General features: G+C 37.0%; 1 protein-coding gene across 18 annotated transcripts in view; it reads left to right on the forward strand.

The window, feature by feature from the left end:
• The window catches only part of Spag9 (sperm associated antigen 9), a 132988-nt gene that overhangs the window by 40040 nt on the left and 75708 nt on the right, over nt 1-17240 (forward strand). For 12 of the 18 annotated variants that reach the window (XR_001228985.2, XM_005350538.3, XM_026780472.1 and 9 more), the window contains 3 exons: nt 3203-3273; nt 10354-10448; nt 15751-15901. Coding sequence is in view for 17 of the 18 variants with exons in the window: in XM_005350538.3 (XP_005350595.1) it covers nt 3203-3273; nt 10354-10448; nt 15751-15901 (317 nt within the window). In the remaining variant the exon portion in view is untranslated. Of the gene's footprint in view, nt 1-3202; nt 3274-10353; nt 10449-10916; nt 11310-15750; nt 15902-17240 lie in introns of those variants that run through there. The other 6 variants (XM_005350545.2, XM_026780477.1, XM_005350543.3 and 3 more) reach the window with 2 other exon arrangements.

A 17240-nucleotide genomic window follows, 5' to 3' on the forward strand; every position in this document is an offset into this window, starting at 1 on the left:
TTTTTTTTTTTTGTTTGTAGACAGGGTCTCACTCTGTAGCCCTGGCTAGCCTGGAACTCCACTACATAGACCATTTTGGCCTCACATGACAATCCACCTACCTCTGCCTCCCAAGTACTAGAATTAAAGGCATATACTATGATGCCTGGTTATAGGTTTTATTTTATTTTTTATCTAATTTACTTACTTATTTTGGTTTTTCAAGATAGGATTTCTCTGTGTAGCCCTGACTGTCCTGGAACTATGTAGACCAAGCTGGCCTATACTCAGAAATCTGACTGCCTCTGCCTCTTAAGTGCTGGGATCAAAGGCACGTGCCACCACCATCCAACTTGGCCTAGTTTTGTATTATTTATCATTTTATATGATACATTTTTAGCACTTGCCCATTTCCTGGTAGGCACAACCATATTGATATTTGCAGATAGAATACATTCGTTTTAAGAAGCTCCTTTAATTACTGTTTTTTGTTTCAGGAATACATTCATGCTACCACTATTCTTTGTCCTTTGCAAATATTAACTCACTTAATTCTAATATGAACTCTTATTGCTAAACAAGGAAATAATTCCAGAGAGGTTAACTTACTGAGTCATGTGACAGTAAGATAGTGAAGCATTATATTCTGTCAGTCATATGACTTTTATTTCATGACTTCCTAATGATGCATTGGGTAACTCCAGTTTAACTTTGTTAAACATTTTTATAGACTATCAACTTTTATGCCTTTGGGCATTGTTGCGAGTGTATCAGGGTAAAAAGAATACTATTGCATCAAAATATATACATATTATACTTTAGTGGACATTATGTTGATGCCGTTTCTCCAGCCCCACCCCCCAAGGAAATCTTAAAAGTAGGTTCCATCATACAAAACAGATTAAAAGGGGTATTTCTCTCGCTTTTGTCAAGACTGGGCTTGGGCTGGAGAGATGGCTCAGAGGTTAAGAGCATTGCCTGCTCTTCCAAAGGTCCTGAGTTCAATTCCCAGCAACCACATTCTGGCCTGCAGGCATACACACAGACAGAACATTGTATACATAATAAATAAATTAAAAAAAAAAAGACTGGGCATATAGCCCAGCTTGGCCCGGAATTCACTGTAACCCAGGCTGATGTCAAACTCACAATACATGTCCTGCCTCACCTCCCAAATGCTGGGATTCTAGGTGTGATCTAACATGCTTGTCTAAAAGTAGCATTTCTTGAAAGGCAGTATAGCATAGTACCTATACTCTTCTTAGGAAAGAATCCCCTTTGTGACGTTTAGTAAGTTAGCTTTATTGCTATAGATCCTTCTTCTCCCCAAACTGAATGTAATATTGATGCTTCCATCATTATGAGAGAATAAAATCAGTTTATGTCCTGTTCTTAGGACAGTTCTCGTACACTATAAGCAGTATGTTATTGTAGTATTAATATAAAAATTATGGGTTGATGAAATAATGGGGCTCTACTTTCAAATACATTTGAAATGGAAGTTTATGAATGATATTTGGCTTTTATTTTAGCCTTAGTATCTATCTCACTCTTTTTTTATTGCACATTATCTAGAAAATACTGATTAACAGGGCTGGTGAGTTGGCTTAGTTGATAAGGCTCTTGCTTACCAAGCCTGAGTTGAGTTCAGTTCCAGGGAACCCACATGGTGGAAGGAGAGAACCAATTGCAGCAGGTTGTCCTCTGATCTCTGTGCACACTATTGTGTACTACACACAGAAGAGAAATAAATGCAATAAAAATATAAAAGAAAAAGCAATGTGCTAGACTTTGTTGACTCCTCATGGGAAGCCTTACCCTCTCTGAGAGGTGATGTGGGGGATAGGAGGAGGACGAAGATGGAGGGAGCAGGAAAAGGGGAAGGAGTGGGAAATGGATTTGGCATATAAAATGAGAAAAGATGGTTTTCTTTTAAAAAATAAAATAAAAATATAAAAGAGAATATGAATTGATGCAAATGAGTAATTAAAAATTATTGTTTTGTCTGTTAGTCTTGGGATTTCCTTAACTTTTAAATAAGCTTAGTTAATAAGTAGTAGGCAGTGTTTAACTTCTTTTTTAATATTTAATATATTGTGTGTGTGTGTGTGTGTGTGAGAGAGAGAGAGAGAGAGAGAGAGAGAGAGAGAGCGAGCTCTTGAGTTCATCCCTCATTAGGGCATCAGATTTCTTGAAGCTGGACTTAGTGCCAGGTGTAGGTGCTGAGAACTGAACCTGGGTCCTCTGCAAGAGCAGCAAATGCTTTTAATTGCTGAGTCGCCTCCATTGAATAAATAAATGCCCTTATACTTTTTTCTATTAATTGTTCAAAAATATATACTTTGAAATTGTTACTAAATATCCACAATTTGGGTGAATTTCCTGTTTGTTTGTTTTTTTTTAAATGAGCAGCATCACAGATTGTCAGGTTTCAATATCACTGGTGTTATCCCAATGCCTATATATTATTAATAGCTTACTACTGCTTTGGACCATGTTATAGAATGAACAGGAGATGTGATCATTACCTGCTTGGTGTAAGATGATGCACTCCACAAGTACTGTGAAACATAATGTGAATTTAGTGAGCCAGAGACATACAGACTTGAGTTACAAAAAAAATCACAACACAGAGTTGGAGTTCTTTTAAATAATAATGCATTTCTAAGACATTCCAACAAATTCTGGCAGGCAAATATATACAAACCCAAAATTGGGCAGCACATTAATATTTATTTGGTGCTTCACATGTAAGCACACCGTGTATAAAATGTGAGCCTGCTCCACATCAGTGCACTTCACAAAATCCACCAGCAGAGGGAGCTAAGTAAAAGAAGATGAGTCCCTGAAATCAAGAAGACTCAAAGCAGAGAATAAGAGTGAGGTGTTGACATCCTGCTAGTACTGAACAAAGAACTTGATACTTGAAAATGGTTGAAATCAACCATCTGGGATTTGACACAAGGCTAAAACTTGTGTGGTATTCATTTTTTAAGGATGATGTGATAGACATGTATGTGTTAGAGAACCAGTCTGGTGTTTTACACTCTTCTCTGAAGATGGTGTGTGAGGATGATGAAATGAGGTCACTTTGTGCAGAATTTCACATGGAGTACTGGGCTGTAAAGTTGCTAAGGATTCTGGATAGCACACAACATTTTAAAGACTGACTTCTAAGAGTACATTTCTTATATTTGATTAAGTATATGTATCTTGATTGCAGTTAGCAGACTTGAAGAAAGAGAAGCAGAACTGAAGAAGGAATATAATGCACTACATCAAAGACATACTGAGGTGGGTGCTGGGTGTTCTTACTATGCTGATATTGGAGCACAGAAATGGACTTTATATATCTACATTTTCCTTTGAAAATTAGAATAATTCATAGGCATCATCTCCAGAAAATACTAGCTGTCATATGGCATTTACCAAAGTTGACTTTTATTCTTTTTAAATCTAGAATTAAATTTCCATGTAGGAAATTTATATACCACAGAATAACTTAGTTATTTAATAGAGTTCCTTGGTTACCTAGTAAAACCTTTGTGTATATAGTAAAAAGTTTGCATGATGCTGAGAAAATTGATTTACTACCAGTTTGGAAAATGCTGCATTGCTAAAATACTGGTTTAGCTCTCTACATTTATATAATCTAGTTGTAAAGGATTTCTATCAGATTCATAACACATTAAATGTGTTTTGAATGTGTTTAAAGGGATTCTAATTTTCAAGCATTTGAGATTTTTTATATGCTAATTTCTATATTTTTATTTTTTTTGACTGTGTACCATATAAGTGTGGTGCTACAGAGGCCAGAAGAGGGCATCAGATCCTCTGGTTGTTAGCTGCCATGTGGATGCTGGTAACTGAACCTAGGTCATCTGGAAAAACAGCCAAAACTTTTAACTGCTGAATCTCCTTTAGTTTTTTTTTTTTGTTGTTTTTTTTGTTTTGTTTTGTTTTGTTTTTGATTTTGAGACAAGGTTTCTGAGATAGGCTGTCCTGGAACTCACTTCTGTAGTCCAAGTTGGCCTTAAATTCAGAGATTCACCTGCCTCTGCCTCCTGAGTAATGGGATTAAAGGTGTGTGCTTCCCCTAGTATTTTACATTAGTATTTATATCACATAATCCCCTTGTAGCCCTTCATTTTAAGAGTCTGTCAGTCTTTAATATGTTGTGTTTATTTCTGTCTTGTCATCGTAATGATTGTTTCTGTGTGTTCCAGTCTGGAATTCACATACTAAAATGAATTTTACAGCCCTCTCCTCTCTCCTATCCCTTCATTCCCCATTCCCCTCCTTCTGTGTCTCCTTTCTGTAGCCCTGATTTACCTGGAATACACTCTGTAAACCAGGCTGGCTTGAACTCATAGAGTTGTACATGCCCCTGTCTCCAATACTGCGATTAAACATGTGTGCCACCACTCCTGCCCATTTTCCCTTTACTAATTCTGTTTTATATTATATCTGATTCTAGGGTGGTTTTTTTTGTTGTTTAGTTTGTTTTTTGTTGTTATCTGACAACAAGGTTTCTCTTGTGTAGCCCTGACTGTCCTAGAATTTGTTGTTTACCAGGCTAGCCTTGAACTCAGAAATCCTCCTGCCTCTGCTTTCTAAGTCCTGGGATTAAAGATGTGTGCCACTTGGACCACCCAGCTTGATTCTAGGTTTTTTTTCTAACAAATAAATAACTTATTTTATGTAATTAATATGTACAGAATAAGATTAATTTTAGAAGTAACAAAACAGAAAATACTTATTTTCATAAGGGCTTATATCTTTACATACAACTAAACATAATGACTACATTTTTTACTATCTTCTAAACTTCTCTTAAAGTTTTGAATGATAGGACTAGAGTTGGCCCAGCAGATAAACACACACTATACTCTTTCAAAGAACATCAGTTCTCATCACCCATCACAGTGACTCATAATCAAACATCAGGAACTCTAGTTCCAGGATTGATTCAGTTTTTAATCTATTGTTTATTTAGGTGATGGTGATTGAGCCCAGGGCCTTGCTCATGCTAAGCAACATTATTGAGATATTCCCACAACTCTGTCTGTAGTCTTCAGTTCCTGTTTTTCTCCCATTGCTTGTGTAACCTATCCTGCCCCTGGAAGGGACCAATGTTGCTGCTTGAAGCACCATAAAATCACATTACACTCAGTTTCGTTGCTTTTGAATAATGCAGAATTTCTTTTCCACTCATGGGGTTGGAGTTAAGTATTACTACCTGAACACAAACTGTCACAGAGTTGATACACAGTAGTAGAAGAAAAAGAGGGACCACAAAGGATCATAGAGCCTTGGAAAGATGAGAGTAGGTTATGTAACAGTTTTTTTTTTGTTTGTTTTGTTTTGCTTTGTTTTGTTTTTCCAGATAGGGTTCCTCTTGTGGCTTTGGAGCCTGTCCTGGAAGTCACTCTGTAGACCAGGCTGGCCTCTAACTCACAGAGATCCACTTGTCTCTGCCCCTCAAGTGCTGGGATTAAAGACATGCGCCACCACTGCCCAGCTGTAGCAGGTTTTTAAGTATATTAAAAATATTCCATGTTTTGGGGCTGGCGAGGTGGCTTAGTGGCTAAGAGCACTGCTGCCCTTCCAGAAGACCTGGGTTCAATTCTCAGCACCCACGTGACAACTCACAACTTTCTGTTACTTCTGTTTCAGGGATTCAATGACATCACACAGACATACCTTCAGGGAAAACACCAATGTACATAAAATAAGAATAAATTATTTTATTTTTTTAATTTAATTTAATTTTATTTTATTTTTTTTTTTTTTTGGTTTTTCGAGACAGGGTTTCTCTGTGGTTTTGGAGCCTGTCCTGGAACTAGCTCTTGTAGACCAGGCTGGTCCCGAACTCACAGAGATCCTCCTGCCTCTGCCTCTGCCTCCCAAGTGCTGGGATTAAAGGCGTGCGCCACCACCACCCGGCAGAATAAATTAATTTAAAAAAATTCTTTAAAAACACCTGTGCTGGCCGGACGTGGTGGCTCACACTTTTAATTCCAGCACTTGGGAGGGAGGCAGAGGCAGTTAGATCTCTGAGTTAGAGGGCAGCCAGGGCTACACAGAGAAATCCTGTCTTGAAAAACCAGGAAAACAATGTGTTTTAATAATACGTCATTTACTAGATAGTAAGAGTATTTTTAAAAACTTCATTGTTAAAAGCCTACAGTTGATGCTTTTTATGCTATTCATTTCATTACTGGTGTAAGGTCCTGTATGTAGTATTTACCTGTATTGCTTATCAATGATGATAATTTAAATATTTATTTATTATTATGTATACAATAGTCTGTCTGTGTGTATGCCTGCATGCCAGAAGAGGGCGCCAGACCTCATTACAGATGGTTGTGAGCCACCATGTGGTTGCTGGAAATTGAACTCAGGACCTTTGGAAGAGCAGGCAGTGCTCTTAACCACTGAGCCATCTCTCCAGTCCCCAATGATGATAATTTAAAATACATTTGGAGAAGTATATTTAGCTGTCATAGGTAATAGTAAAGTTCTAACTTTCATAGTCATTAGATATTATTAAATTGTGACATAGTATTAAAGTATATTTAGATTATTTATATTTTTAAAATATGCACATTCTTGAAAGAACACGTATAAAATTTAGTTTTCTTAATATCTATTTAATAAAAGTAAAGATGCATTTCTATGAAAAACCTGCCATCAACTTCCCATTAGGGGGTATAAATTTTCAGTCTGTTTCCATGTCTTTAGCGATATACACTATTGGAAGAAAAATGGTCTCAAGAAAAAGCTGGTTACTAAGTCAGTGATCTGGGTCTGTCCATTCATAAGACAACTTTCTCATGCTGATTGACAGCTTTTTCATAGGATCCCCTCCTTCAGTTACAAGAGGTTCTATCTTCTGCCCTGACAGTCTATTTTATTTGTCACAAAGTAGGCTTATGTAATGCAAAAAAAGTCTACTTTTGAAATGTGAGTCTGTTCACTATAACCTAAAATGTTCTGTTTATCCATCTGCTCTATAGAGCCTCTTCAATTAGCAAGAATAAATAGCTCTGTAATCCCATAGTGTACCTTTTAAAGGTAATCTCTGGAAGTCTCCAGAGAAAGGGGTATTTATTGTTACTTCCAAAGAAGGTAGCATTTTTCAAAGACACAAAATTATTTTAAATGTATTTTGTTCAAGCACATTGTTTACTGCTAACAGTGGGAAATATATTCTGGCTCTTTTTGAAAATGTGAATGACCATTCTTTAATCAAATACTAATTTTTTTTTACTGGATTTACTTCAAAGAATGCATACCTTGCTACATGTGGTAGTCTATGCTTATAAGCTACCTTAGCATTTCAGAGGTTGGGGGACTAACTAGGGTAGTGAGGTCTAGGTCAGGCCAGCTATTCAACAAGGCCCTTTAGCATAAGATGAATGGTGTCAGATCCCCTGGAACTGAAGGCTGTGTGTGAACTGCCCTGTGGGTGCTGGGAACCAAACCCAGGTTCTCTGGAAGAACAGTCAGGGCTCTTAACCACAGAGCCATCTCTCCAGCCCCTTTGTTGTTGTTTTATGTGTGTCATGTTGTTCAGACTGGCCTCAGATTTGCTATGTAGCTGAGGATGGACCTTTAAACTATTCATTATTCTGCTCCCATTTCCACCTACTACATTACAGATGTGTGTCCCACACCTGACTTGACTTATAGGTTACATGCTGTACATGCCTTTCTGAGCCTCTATGTCTCATAGAATCTCATTGGTTTAAAGATAATAGCTTTGTAGAAAGATTGAAGGTAACCAGAATTAAAAGAACCCATGCTCTGGAAAACTTCACCGTTGCTTTGCTTTTTGGTTTTGTTAGTGCTAAGTCCACCTTTGCTGTGAAGATATCTCAGCGAAGGACAGTTGTTAACCTATCTCAAGCAACAGTTTTTCAGACAATATAGTTGGAATGCTTCTCGATGACTTCAGGTGTCACAGAATTTACCTCTAGCTATGCTAATTAATTTGCATCCTGATAAGTTGGCAGTTTATCTAAGATGGAAGAGAGTTAAAACTGGGAGACTTAATTGCACCTTGCCTTAAAAAAGCCTTATTCCACTCTCAAGTTTCTTTTTTATCTGAAGTACTGGCCTTCCCCTATCACCCTCCTTTAAAATCATTACTGTGAATCATTATTAAAATTTTATGTGCAGTGTAGCTTTTTCTTCTATTTGTTTGTGAGATATAGCTTGTTTTAAATATACAGAAATGTTTTAGTGCGTGGGGTTTTCTTGTGGGAGCGAGGAGGAAAGGACGATGAGCTCATTGCTTGCCTGGAGAGTTAACTGAAAGGACAGATGCCACATGGGCCCTGCAGCGTTAACTGCTCCAGTAGCTACAGAAAACAGTTCTGTTATTAGCTAGATATTTAACTTAAGCAAATTATTTTATCCTATACCTAGGGTTTATCTATAAAATTGTTATATTGTGAAAATTAAAGTAAAAATAGTTGGCATTTGCTATAATAGCTGCTGTTTTGTTGTTCCTTTGTCCTGGTGAGGGCTGCTTTAGTCTCATCTGTATTTTTACATTGGGCCATGTGGAATGCCAGGGTATCATCCCGGGAATCAGTCATCTGAAGATTTCAAATGTATCATTTTCTAAATTTTAATTATTTAAAAAGATAATAGAGAATCAATTTATAGTAAGCTATTCGGATGTAAAATTGATTCTATCTTTATATTTTGTTATATATTATTGAATAAATTAATTACTATAAAGCAGTCTGGAGGAAGTATCTGTATTCTTTACATTCTCCTATTTGAACAAATTACCTCTATTATGATTACTGTCTGGGTGTTAAGGACTCAACCAAGGCTTTCTAAAACCTTTTTGACAATGTTATTTACATATACTAGGCCCAGCATTCATTTTGCTATATTAGTCTCAGTTCAATTTTTTCTTGAAGTTTCTTCTTGATACAAGAAAGCAGCTATTTGTGATTTGCTGATACAACCAAAAATTTTTTTGTGAAAAATTCTTTTTGAGATGGTATGGAAGAGGAAACTATACTTTAAAATAAAAGATGTAAATAGCCTTGTGATTCTGTATTCATATTTTTTTACTATTAACATTTCTCATTTAGACTAGCCTGTTTTTCTTTTTTTGTAAGTTTTTATTTGTATGTATATGTGAGTTCCCATGGAGGTTACTCAGCCTTTTCATCTCCTGAACTATTTTTTTTCATTTGTTTGTTTGTTTTGGGGGGGTTTGTATGTGTTGTTGTTTGTTTGTTTTTTGTTTTTGTTTTTTTGTGTGTGTGTGTGTTTTTTTTTTTTCGAGACAGGGTTTGTCTAGCTTTGGACCCTGTCCTGGAACTAGCTCTTATAGACCAGGCTGGCCTCAAACTCACAGAGATCCACCTGACTTGAACTAGTGTTTCTTAAAAATGTTTTTAAAAATAACCTCTGTGTGTGTGTGTGTGTTAGTGTTATATGTGGAAATAAGAGGACAACTTGTAAGAGTCATTTCTTTTTGCCACCATGAGAGTCCCAGGGATGGAACTCACATCCATATTTAGCTTTCCTATCACATGACTCCTTTTCTGACTCAGAATCAAAGTAGTCTGATATTTCTATTAATTTGTTACTATTATTGTAGATGATTATATTAAATACTGATGTTATTAAATTAGCACAGGAGAAAGTACCTTGTAATTCTTTCAACTATAAATCTACAGAAATAATTAAAAATACTGTCATTGCCAGGCTGTGGTGGCACACACCTTTAATCTCAGCATTTGGGAAGCAGAGACAGGCAGATCTCTGTGAGTTCAAGGCCAGTCTGGTCTATAGAGCAAATTCCAGGACAGGCTTCAAAGTTACACACAAAAACCCTGTCTTAGAAAACAAAACAAAAAACTGCCATTAAATTAAATTGAAATTTATTTTCACTCCAGTGATTCCTTTTTAGTGTGGAAAGATAAACACATAGAATTTTTTCTCAAGTTTGACATTATTTTCTTTGTTTCCCATTTTAAGTGAACAGGTTTCTCAAATGCTATTATTTTTAATCAGCAGTCTGTTATAACCACCTACCAGTGCCTGTGTACTAATTTGTATTATTTATGCCAATATTATTTAATAATATCACATATTGTACAAAACCATTTTTGCAATGCAAAGGAAGATATTAGCTATTTTTACTGACTGCAGCATCTTAAGAGTGAGTATTTGCATATTCCTTTGCCATTGCAATTCTTTCATTCCTTAATACTCTTTTACGTGAAATTGAGTAATCTTGTAAATAAGAACTTTGTACCAAAATGTTTCCTTTGTTATAATTCTATTTTATTTTAGGTGATAGCCTAAAACTTTGTATCTATTTTTTCTTTCTTAAAATAGATGATTCATAATTATATGGAACACTTAGAAAGAACCAAACTTCATCAGCTCTCAGGGAGTGATCAACTAGAGGCTACAGCTCATAGTAGAATTAGGTAAGCTTTGTTATACATTTTTGCCTGAGAAAATGTGAAATGTATAATCAATCTTTTGTTTCTGCTTTTCCTGTTTTTTAAATCTGGAAACAATAGTCTGCTCCCAGAATATCTCTACTGTGATTGGCATGTGAAGGGAAAGAATAGCATGCAAAAATAGAAATGCCATTTAAAAGGTTAGATTATGAACCTTATAAATTACAAGCAACATATTGTAGGATTTTAGTTATTTATTGATACTTGGTGGGAAATCAGAGTAGGTTTGAAATTTTCCAGTTTGTGGGTATGCCGAAAATTTTTGATTTCTCCCATATAATCGGTCCTTTCTGTTGCAGAGAGGCAGGCTTGAAAGGATTAGCCAGCCATCTGTTTGATGTAGGCGTGTGAATAAATTATGTAGATCTCTAGGTATTGTAGCCAATGAGCTATGCCAAGACTCTTAGTGGAGAGGAACGTAGTTAATAGGCTGGCTGTCCTCTGGGTTGCTGCATAAAAGCTTCAAGCAGCTCTATGGTTATGAGGTGGGGAGAGCGAAATGACGTCATCACTTGGGAGCCGCTGCAGGATGAAGTGGAAAGCTGCTGCTGATGGCATTGTTTTTGTGGCAGCAGCTGAATGACAGATCCTCACTACAAAGATACCCCGTTGGCCCCCGTGTAGGCCTCCTGGTTCGGACGTTTCACCATGCCAGCACAGCGCCATGAATCCTGGATGCATGCTGCTGTTTGTGTTTGGCTTTGTTGGCGGGGCGGTGGTCATTAATTCTGCTATCTTAGTATCTCTCTCTGTTTTGCTGCTTGTGCACTTTTCTATTTCTACCGGCGTGCCAGCGCTGACGCAGAACCTACCAAGGATACTCAGGTACTCCAGTCTCTCTTAGGAGCTCCTGCTTTGCCGGTTTTCTTTTTTTTCTTTTGTAATTCTTAGCACGATGGGTCTGCTTTGTAACCATTTTTGTTGCAGATTCAGAAAATGGAAAAAGGCCTCAAGCTAGAATGTCTGTTCTTATTTTATACGTTCCTAAATGGAACCCTGCTTTGTGTTTGGAAATTTTAGACCAAAGAAAGGGATTTTCTATTGTACTTATACACAGATACAAGGTCAGTGTGGTCTGAATGTTAAAGAACAAGGAAGTGCAGGAGCCAAGTCCCAGGTCCACATTTGTATAGCTCTGGATTTAGCTTCTGAGCATTGAGGAACAAATAGCTTTTATTGTGGGTGTTGCAAATGGCTGGCCACAGAATATAGGCTGATTTTGTTTCAGTTATCCTTTGCCTGGTAAGGTTTGCTATCAGTTTTATAGTTTTTAATAACAGCTTATGGAAACTGGTATTTTCCTGCTACCATAAAATATATTTTAAACTAAAACAAATCTAAATTCCTAAGATAAAAATAGACTGCCTTTGCCTTTCCCTCGTTGTTTGCACATTAAAGTTGTGGGAGCGAGAGCTTTACAAAGCCTATTCACTATTGTTTGGTCAGATGTTGGTTTTCTTTTCTTTGTACTCCTGGGTGACAAATGTCCATGCCTGCTTGTGGGGGTTGTTATCAGCCTGAGTAGTTTTGCTCTTGTTCACTCTACTTGCACCCTGAACGAACCATCTTCCACATCTTAAATGTTTATGGATTTGTTTTCTTGTTTTCTAACTCCTAAGCCCAAAGTATCTGATTTGTTCAGATTACTATTGTGTCCATGGTTTTAAGTTCATAGAATATAACTCATTAGTGTTTAAGTGATTTTAAAAACACCTAAATCCTCATTCAGATTTAGGCAAGAAGAATAGAAGTAGCTCCTTCTGTATGGTTTTTTTTATTCATAGTCTAGCTCCCATTTAGTTTTAACATTCAAAAATTAGATTTCTTATAAGGTCTAAAACTACTTGATAATTTCTTTTCTTTTCTTATTTATTTATTGGTCATGTAGTCTCAGCTGGCCTTGCACCCTACAGGAACAGACTCCCCTCAGTGCTGGGATTACTGTTTTCTGCTTGGCTCCTTCCTGCTGTATAAAAGTGAGGGACAATCTCATTATTCTGTATTAGTACACAAAAGAGTTGTGTACGAGTTATGTGTACTTAGGAAATAAGGAAATTAAAAACCCGTAAGCTCAAAAATATGTATCATATCAATATAAGACTAATATTAAGGGACTGTCTTAGGCTTAGTCTCTGTTGGAGAAGGCATTGCCATGAAGTGGCTAAACTTGGAGCTACATTGTTCCATTTATGCAGCCCTTGGGCCTTTGGCATTTTGTTTCATCTCTTAGTTTCCTCCTCTTAAGTATTTACCTCAGTGACTTGATTTAAAAATCAAGTGAGCTGTTATTTTTCACTTCATTACAGTTGCAAGATACATGGTCCATTATATAAGTAAGTCAAATTCACAATCATTTGTGTGTCTCACATTTTTAATAGAATTGGTTTTAATCTCAGTCCTGCCAGTTACTATTACATAAAGTCTTGTAGCATCAATTTTCCTATTCTGAAATCTGAGAAAGCAGTGCCAGTTTCCTGGTTGGCTAGATCAGTAATGTAAATCAGTTATCTCATGTGGTGAGTTGTTCAATGCATGTGGTCTTTTGTCTGTCCCTTGATCTGTAAAATAGATCTTACTAATCAGTTGTTTTTGTGGTGATTATAGCCAAGAGACAATTTGAAATAAATGTTTTCAAAGTCAGATCTACATATAAGCTAATATTTAAATAACCAAGTTAAAAATCAGTAATGGAACTAAAGCTACTAGTTAGAGAATATAACAAAGATTCTGGTACTTGACAGCTTTTCTTCTGTTAGTGACTAAAATGGCTGGACAGCGATAGCGGATGTTTCAGTTTAGGGATCTAAATCTGCCACTTATTATTTTTCTACAAATTCTCCATTCTTTAACTTTTCTGTGACTTTTATCGCAGGGTTTAATACATACAGTACCAAAAATGTACACCAACAAAGTCTGAAACTAGTGTTTTCCTCGCAAGAGTTTTGTTTGAGAGTTGGATCCTATCAAACTTATATAACTATGTGTCTTCCCCCGTCAGTTATCTAACTGACCGATACAGAGAGGAGCATGTGGTGAAACTATTTTCTGAGCTGGAGCAGAGAAACCCATGGCGTCTTTGACCCATTTGACAGATGGCTAAAAGTCCCCTTCCTAAGAATCTATTTCTCATAAAAGCTGATAAAAGCAAAATAGAGAGTTGGCAATTTTACTTGTGTTTTAGGTTACATAGATGAAATAGGGAAGTAAAACTTGGGTTCAAAGAAGACTCTTCAACAGCTTAAAAATGTGTTCAGTATTCCATATGTATGAAAGGGAGTTCAATGGGAAGATAATTCTAATGACTGGCTAGTTAGTAGTTTGACTTTTGTTAGAATCCATGTGATGAATTCTTATGAAATCTGTACTGTCTTCTTAGCTTTATATCAGACACACTGATTAATCCCCACTCACTTTTTACTTAAGGCCTGAAGGCTCATTAGAAAAAAAAAAGTCAAAAGGTAGTTTGGGAATTTCTGTTCCCAAAATGTGTTTTCCAAAATTGGGAATAGACATCAGGTTGGTAACTTCATTTTTTCAAGTTAAAGAAAACTAAAAACTTACTATCATTTAATGAGAAAAAATGGGGTTGGGATTTAAGACAAAGGAGCCAAAATGATGTTGTTTAAAGTAAGAGCTAATAAGTATCAAGAAACAAATTCTGCTGCTTGGAAATAAAAACATGTAATATGTGCTATACTATTCATTAGGAAAAAAATTCTTCTTTTTGTTTTCCACTTATAAAATATCTGACTAATGTTTGTTTTGTTTGAAAATGGCATTTATTTATTTATAGGTGGAGGTCAGAGGGCAACCTGTAAGAGTTAGTTCTCTCCTGCCATGTGGGTGGGTCCTAGAGATTGAACTCAGGCTGTCAGGCTTGGAGGCAACTAACTGCCTTTATCCACCGAGTCATCACTCCAGACCTGTGGGGGTTTTTGTTGTTGTTGTTTGTTGTTTTGGTTTGGTTTGGGTTTTTTGGTTTTTGTTTGTTTGGTTGGTTTTTTTTTTTTTTTTTCTTGAGACAGGGTTTAATATAAAACTGGCAGGCTTCTCTCTCGCTTTGTGGTAAAGGGTGACCTTGAACTCCTGATCCTTTTCCGGCCTCTACCTTCCACACTGCTGGGGCTGCAGGTGTGCGCTACTACTGGCAGTAAAAAAGACTTTTGGAAAAGAGCAGTGGTTTTCTTCTCCGTACTCTGCCTAAAGGAACTAATATAGCATGATTTACAGAAAACTAGAATTATTTATTTATTTATTTTGGTTTTTCAAGATAGGGTTTCTCTGCAGCTTTCAAGTCTGTTCTAGCTCTTGTAGAACAGGCTGGCCTTAAACTTACTAGGTCTGCCTGCCTCTGCCTCCCGAGTGCTGGGATTAAAGGCATACGACACTACTGCCTGGTTTGAAAACTAGAATTTTTTTTTTTTTTGGTTTTTCGAGACAGGGTTTTTCTGTGGCTTTGGAGCCTGTCCTGGAACTAGCTCTGTAGACCAGGCTGGTCTTGAACTCACAGAGATCCGCCTGCCTCTGCCTCCCGAGTGCTGGGATTAAAGGCATGCGCCACCATCGCCTGGCTGAAAACTAGAATTTTTATGAAAAAAAACAATAAAAAAAAACTTCTGAATTTTTACTATTGAATAGTATCCCTGTTTCAGAGTATATTCATTTTCCTCTAGGCAGAAAAGCCCTACCCTAAAAACATCCAGTGACTAATTTGAGGAAGCAGGAAGACTAGGAACAGGGATTGGAGAGTTACCTTTGTCTGCTCCCCATGACTCCTAACCTACACTATTAAAACTCAGCAGCTCTTTGCAATGATCACCAGACCAGATCACCATCAACTTCCTGGCAGAGGCAGGTATTCAGGTGTGTGCCTGTAATCCCTACAGAGTAGACTAAAGCAGGAGGATCTCCAGTACTGGGTTGATTACTGAGACCTTGTTGCTAAACAACCCCAAACGAGCCAACCAAAAATCACTGTCCAGTTTCTTGACACTTTTTTAATTTCTAGAACTAACATAAACTTTTTAGGCTGCCCTTTCTCTTTGGTATATATTTATTTAGGAGTGCATACAGTGTTTAGGAGAGCTGATTGCAAACTAATAAGACTAAGCGGTCTATGACCCAGGTAGACCTTGACCTTGTAATCCTCCTGCCTCATTTCCAAGTAGCTGGGATTTCAGGTCTGTTCATAGCCTAGACTTCTAACGTAGAGTCATGACAAATAAAAAACTAAAATGAATGTTTAATTTTCTCCCTCTTCAAATAGAAAAGAGCGGCCTATATCATTAGGAATTTTTCCACTACCTGCTGGAGATGGATTGCTTACACCTGATACTCAGAAAGGAGGCGAGACCCCAGGATCAGAGCAATGGAAATTTCAGGAATTAAGTCAACCACGTTCTCATACCAGCCTGAAGGTAAGCTTTATTTTTGTCAGTTTACATTTTATAAGCTTTGTTACCCAAATAAAATAGCAGAAAACCAAAGAATATTAATATATAGTAGTTTAGGGCTGGCCAAATAGCTTACTGGGTGAAAGTGCTTGCTAACAACCCTGACAGTCTGAATTTAAGCCTCAGGATCCACATGTTAGAAGGAGAAAGCCAACTTCTGATTATCCTCTGACCGCTACACAACCACATGATCCTAGTTCACATTTCATCCCACCCCACACACATAAAATCTAAATTTAGAAAACATAAGAGTCTATATACATTTTAGTTTGAAAGTTATTTTAAAAAAAAACAAAAAACAAAACTTGAGATGAGCTCTTCAGGTTTTTATGTTTTTGCTAAGGAGCTGATTCAGAGGCCATGGAGGAGTTCTACTTTCTGGCTTGTTCCATTGGCTTGCTCAGCCTACTTTCTTATAGTATCCAGGACTACCAGCCCAGGGCTGGTACCACCTCACAATGAGCCAGCCCTCCAACATCAATCACTAATTAAGAAAATGCCCTACAGGCTTACTTATAGCCCCATTTTAATGAAGACATTTTCTCAGTTTAGACTTCCTCCTTTCTGATGACTCTAACTTGTGTCAAGTTGATATAAAACTGGCCAGCACAGTCTTGGTTAGTATACTAATGACAAGAATTTCTTTTACATTTAGTCTGTGTAATGTGCAGTGACTTGTCGCCCTAATTAGGATTTGTGTTTGTTTTTTATTTTTTTTATTTTTTATTTTTTTTTTTATGGTTCTGGGAATCAACTTAGGGTCTTGTTATTACTACTTTTGGGATCCTATATCCAGAGATTCTAATTTATTTATTTATTTTTAGTATTATTGTTGTTGGTGGGGCACCTACTTGTTAAGGCACATTTGTGGAAGTGGAAATTGTTCTTTCTTCCACCATAGGTTCTAGAAATAGAATTCAGGTATTCAGGCCTGTGCTGCAAGCACTTCTGCCTACTGAGCCATCTCTCCAATCTTCAACTCTGGGCTGGGAGCATGATAAGCAAGCCCTCTATTACTGAGATATATTCCTATTTATTTTGAAGCAGTGTCTCACTAAATTGCTCAGGTTAGCTTTGAATTCATGCAGCTGTATTTTCAGCTGGCCTTGAACTTGTGATGATATTCTTTCCTGAGCCGCAGAGTAACTGAAATTATTATATTAGTGTATGCCAACAGGCCTGGTTTATGTCTTTTTGGTTTTTCAAGGCAGGGTTTCTCTGTAGCTTTGAAGCCTGTCCTGGAACTCCCTTTGTAGACCAGGCTGGCCTCGAACTCACAGAGATCCGCCTGCCTCTGCCTCCC

The sequence above is a fragment of the Microtus ochrogaster genome, chromosome 7, assembly GCF_000317375.1.
Source record: "Microtus ochrogaster isolate Prairie Vole_2 chromosome 7, MicOch1.0, whole genome shotgun sequence".
NCBI classification, from domain to species: domain Eukaryota; kingdom Metazoa; phylum Chordata; class Mammalia; order Rodentia; family Cricetidae; genus Microtus; species Microtus ochrogaster.